Source organism: Montipora foliosa, chromosome 3 (genome assembly GCF_036669935.1).
Source record: "Montipora foliosa isolate CH-2021 chromosome 3, ASM3666993v2, whole genome shotgun sequence".
NCBI classification, from domain to species: domain Eukaryota; kingdom Metazoa; phylum Cnidaria; class Anthozoa; order Scleractinia; family Acroporidae; genus Montipora; species Montipora foliosa.
In genome coordinates, this window is record NC_090871.1 from 45,760,888 (window position 1) to 45,765,887 (window position 5,000).

General features: G+C 39.5%; 2 protein-coding genes and 1 pseudogene across 1 annotated transcript in view; 1 reads left to right on the forward strand and 2 right to left on the reverse strand.

The window, feature by feature from the left end:
• Positions 1–5,000, reverse strand: part of LOC137997499 (neuropeptide FF receptor 1-like) — a 259,845-nt gene that overhangs the window by 122,895 nt on the left and 131,950 nt on the right.
• LOC137997504 (dynein light chain Tctex-type 5-B-like) overlaps positions 1–5,000 on the forward strand; it is a 192,007-nt pseudogene that overhangs the window by 90,536 nt on the left and 96,471 nt on the right.
• LOC137994898 (tachykinin-like peptides receptor 86C) overlaps positions 1–5,000 on the reverse strand; it is a 73,541-nt gene that overhangs the window by 1,105 nt on the left and 67,436 nt on the right. The window contains exons 3-5 of the mRNA XM_068840480.1: positions 4,856–5,000; positions 3,027–3,291; positions 1,833–2,093 (exon numbers count right to left, since the gene is read on the reverse strand). The exon at positions 4,856–5,000 is cut by the window's right edge and continues 8 nt beyond it. Of these exons, the coding sequence (XP_068696581.1) occupies positions 1,833–2,093; positions 3,027–3,291; positions 4,856–4,965 (636 nt within the window). The 5' untranslated portion in view covers positions 4,966–5,000. The remainder of the gene's footprint in view (positions 1–1,832; positions 2,094–3,026; positions 3,292–4,855) is intronic.

Sequence of the window (5,000 nt, forward strand, 5' to 3'; positions counted from 1 at the left end):
TTGTGATAACTACCTGTATTAAATCATCAAGCTCAGAAACATTGTTTTGGTGATTGTTGCGATGACGGGTGTTACATCGTGTAATTGAAAGGACATGTCCAAGGTGGAATGCTGAGAAGCAACAACATGGCCCTTTGTTTCGGGGAACAAGCATTACCCCCGAGATGTTTTTCGAAAGTCGAGAATACGCATGGCATGTCATAACCTTGACGCTTAACTGTTAAATCAGTAAGTTTCAGATTGTATGGGTCATGAAAGGGAACAGCGCGAGACGTTTTTGAGCCTAATAACAAAGAGGGCAAAATTACTGAATGCTGATTGGTCAATACAGAGGGTATTTTTTCTTAATTTTGCTTGAGAAGAGGGCAAAATTACTCGCTCACGATTGGTCGAGCGCCAAAAATTCTCGCTCCTGATTGGCTGAACGTATGTCTTCCACATTCAGTTGGTTTCTTCTGTTTGAGCAAAACAACTTCGTCTTCATCGAAGTTTGTCTTTTAATTCGCGCTGCATTCGCCGAAAAGGCATAAAGATTAAGAACTAGCTTTAAAAGATGATCTGGAATTTGAATTTTTGAGTGACAAGAAGAGGGGCAAAAGATTTTTTTCATGAAAAGCTTAAAACTTGGATCGACTTACATGGCGCCCGGCGTAGCGGGATTGTGTGGTTGAAAAACAAAATGATTCCTTTCGTCAAGGGCTTTCAGTTTACCACGACATCTTGCAGCTGAACAAAAAAGGTCACAGAACAATTTGCCATTGACGGGAGGAACAAGTAGCTCAAATTTGGTGGATTTCTTTGGACAAACCGTTTGCTATGTTTACGGATGCGTATCTGCAAGTGGTAAAAACCTCTACAGCACAGGTGAATAAAATAAATTGAAGCTTAACATTTGGTTTAATCGTTGTTACAGTTGTTCACGAATGAAACTCGTATTTTCCTCTCGAGTGGATGTAAATAACAATCATCTATACTCGTTTTGGACGCAAAGAACAAGTTGACTTGCTTGTCTGTTTGTTAGTTGTTTTGCTTCCGAGCGAACGAGTGTTTTAACTCCGCTTAGCTGTCTGTTTTTCGAGGTGTCTCAACAGTGTTAAGAAAATTTTGCCCTCTTTGTTATTAACAAGTGTTTTCAGAAGTTGCTGAAATTGCCCTCGTCGCTGCGCGACTCGGGCAATTTCAGCAACTTCTGAAAACACGCGTGATATTAATCCTTAATTTTACTCGGCCCCATGCGATTACTTATACAAAGTGAACATTTCTATGAAAGGAAAGTGGTCTCAGCTCCCAGATCGTCTCTAACAGAGAGAAGACACTCAGCAATATTGACCAAGACAAGTTAGAACCGAAAACAGTTCACTTCCGAAGAGTAAAAATCTGGTATCAGGTTTGTCCTCATCGGCGTCAGATAAGTGACTATTTTCAAACCGATTGTGCAGGAAAAAAAAAACCAATAGACCAAATGCTGTACCCAATTCAAATCTCCCGGAGTTAAGATTCTTTGCGTATTGTATTTGTTTAATAAATGATATTGAAATACTTGGGGATAAACTTTTTATTCCCAAAGGGTTTAAATTGGGTAAAACATTGAGGTAGCCGATTTGGTTTATTATTTATTTTTCCACAAAACGTGGTTTAAAAACAGACACTCTTCTGACGCTGCTGGGGGCTAGGCCAATTTGGCTAATTCTTACTATTGGTGACAGACTCTTGGCTTCCTATAATTATAATGTGGGCCTTGACAATAATGCATAAATGTCGAGAAGTGCCGAGGCTTTTTTGTCTTCACGAGGGGGTCCATTTGAAAAGTCTTACAATATTTTCATTCATACCTGCCGCTGAAATGATCTCTCCTCTTGATCGTCACGTTTGAACCACAATGTGTACACAACGATGGAGTAATAGCCAATCAACAACAGGGATGAAATGCCAACAAACGTAGAGTAAATGAGCCGATAACTGGCCTTTTGCAATTTTTTATCATCCCAGAAGTAATCACAAGACCTTACAGCGATCTCCCTTCCAAAGCTCTGTATTACGAATCCCCGGAAACTTAACAGAGCTGCAAGGATCCAAGTACTTGGGATAATTACCTATAGGATGGGATGCATGGAACTCTGAACAGTTCATAAGGAAATGTAAGGACAACGAGTTACAAGAATAAGAAATTAAACTACTGATTAGTCTTCGAAAGGGAAAGGTTGGAAAGGTATCCAAAGTATTTTCCAAACTTCTTTGAAAACAAATGAATGAAGGGGTAGTTTATAAAGAAACTGTGGTGCTGCGTCGGTGGGGAAGTAGTATACAAAAATGTGGTTTTATCAACGGAGTTGATAGTGTAAATTGGCCACCGTACAGAGATTCTAAAGGCTGACGTTTCGAGCGTTAGCCCTTCGTCAGAGCGAATCGAAGGGCTAACGCTCGAAACGTCAGCTTTTAGAATCTCTGTACGGTGGCCAATTTACATTATCAACTCCGTTGATAAAACCAAATTCTTTGATAACAGGTTAGTATTCACTAATTAATGTCAGCTTTCCAGGCCTTAGAAATGCACTGACAGCAGAAGTTTGAAGTTAAAATTTCATTTCGTTTGATGAGGGACCCAGCGGATTAATTTGCCTAAATAAGCCAACGTTTTTAAGGTATTTCTCCTGTTTCATTCAAATTTGATTATACTTCCCATGTCAAGTCTCCCAAAGGCCTTTTGAAAGCAAGATTCGAAAAAAAAAAGAAGAAAATCAATTGTTAAATACTTAATAGGTTTTTGAGAAGCAACAGTCCTTTTTGTTGCTCGTTCTTGAGTATAGACTGTTTTCATTTGCGTGATCAGTCTCTTTTTTAACAAAAATCGGAAGAAATTGTTTGCATTAGAATTGAATTAAATTTCTGCAAGTAATCTTAAGACACTAGTATGGGTGGCAAGAAAATTACAATGACATTGGGAAAAAAGAATCTTCCTACGCAAATGATCACTAATCAGTTTTGCACGTATATACTGTGTACGCTCTGCAGGATAATCAGCGCACCTTCAATTGTCGCCAAGTGAGTTTTCGCTGAATTGAAAGTGGATGAACTACAGCCCAGTAGCGTTCCCTTGCAATGGCAATCAGAGTTAATACGGAACAATTAGATCCGAACCACGCCAACCTTAGCAACACCAGGCAAATTGCATTCCCAGGCATTGCATCAGGATTATTATCAGAGTGACCGTAGACGGAATATGCAAAGAGGAAGGTAGGATAAACGATGTCCGCCACGGCGAGGTTCAAAAGAAGATAGTTGAAAGGAGTCCTACGACATGAAAAATAAAGTTTAATTCCGTAAAGGTTTGATTTAACTGGATATTTGCACTCACAGACGTCAACCCTTAAACTCTACACCCTCCCTACCCCACTTTGCCACACTCCTCGGTATTTCATTGCTTGCCTTTTTAACCGACAGCTGAGATTTATAGTCGGTCTCACTGAGAACCGCCAAAAAATCTTTTGCCCTTGATAATAGTTTGAAATTTATTTTTGATAACCTTTTCTAACCTTTTCGGTTAAAATATATTATAACGTAGAATATTTTCCGTTCAGCGGTCAGGTGTGTTAGCACTGAACCGTCATGGTGAGTTTTTTAATAAGTCTGTCAAAATCAGTAACAATTGGACTCCAACATATCTGTTACAATGAAGGCCACGCGTCTGAGGACCGTCGTCATAGGGAAACGAAATGTCTGCTTGTGGTAGTACGAAGAGTAATAAAAACGTCATTTGATAGTAACCATTTGAATCTTATCTTTGGGCCGACTAGCGGCCGAATGAACTTAAAGGTTGTAAACAATCATGAGATGAACGGCATCAGTAAAGCGTTGTGTTTTACAAACTACTCGTAAAAAGATCTCTATGCAAATTGTCCCCAACATCTTACGGCATTTTACTTAAAGGACGAGCAGTAAAATAAAATCACTTTGAACTGAAGAACATTAGTTTTGATGCAAATAAATTCCCCATGCTGGGTTAGAGTTACATTTGAGTTTTTTTTTTTTTTTTTTTAATTTGGAAAAAATCCTGGAATAAGCACCGCACTGGGACCGCGGCGCTTATTCGGGGTGGCGCTTACTTTTTGTGTACCAAATGCGGCAGTATTTGAGGGCGGCGTTTGTTCGGGGTCGGCGCTTATTCGAGTAAATACGTTTTTGAAGACGCACTAAACTGGATAGTTCGTTTTCTGCGGGTGTTCCGATAAGACCCTGTGATTGAGGTTGGGACCCTTTCCCCAGTAGTTTACGATCAGTAATCCTTAGAGACTCGGATTAAGATGAGTTGGCACTTCATCACGTAACGACAAGTTCTTTGACGCAAATAACTTTCTTGGAAGACTCATCAATTTCTCAGGGACCGTTGGCGATAAGCGACTTACACAAGTGGTTGAATACCAGACTGACTCCAAAGACGACTTGAGGACCACGACATGGCACCTACATTTCCATGTTTCTGAGGTCCAGTACGAGGTCGTTTTCGACAGTATTTGTTAAGGTACATTTGTTGAGGTCATGAGAGATACTAACTGTGATGTCATCAATGAGCAAATTGAAAATTAGGCATTAATTTTAGCAGTTCTTTTTAATAAATTGAGGAGCCTGGGATGATGGTGAAGAAATAGTAGGAAATAAGGATTTTGCATTTAATATATTTAAATTAATTTATTTATGGGTCAAAGAGGAATGATTTCAGGTGTTCAGTTAATTATTAACAGCCAGTTAACTGACAGCTGCCAAATGGCCCAAAATGTAAATGACAAATGACAAATGGAGTAGATTTGCAGCCCCCAATCAAAAACCTCTTTGAATGGTGTTGATGCCAACTGTGTACCTCATATCACGACGCGTTACGACGGCACATACGAGTAAGTTTCCAGCGATGCTTGTAATGGCAATCAAACACCTGACTGTTGCTATGGTGATATCAATCGAGTCAAACATGATTACTGAGTATTTTGACCCAATCTGTGAGTTAT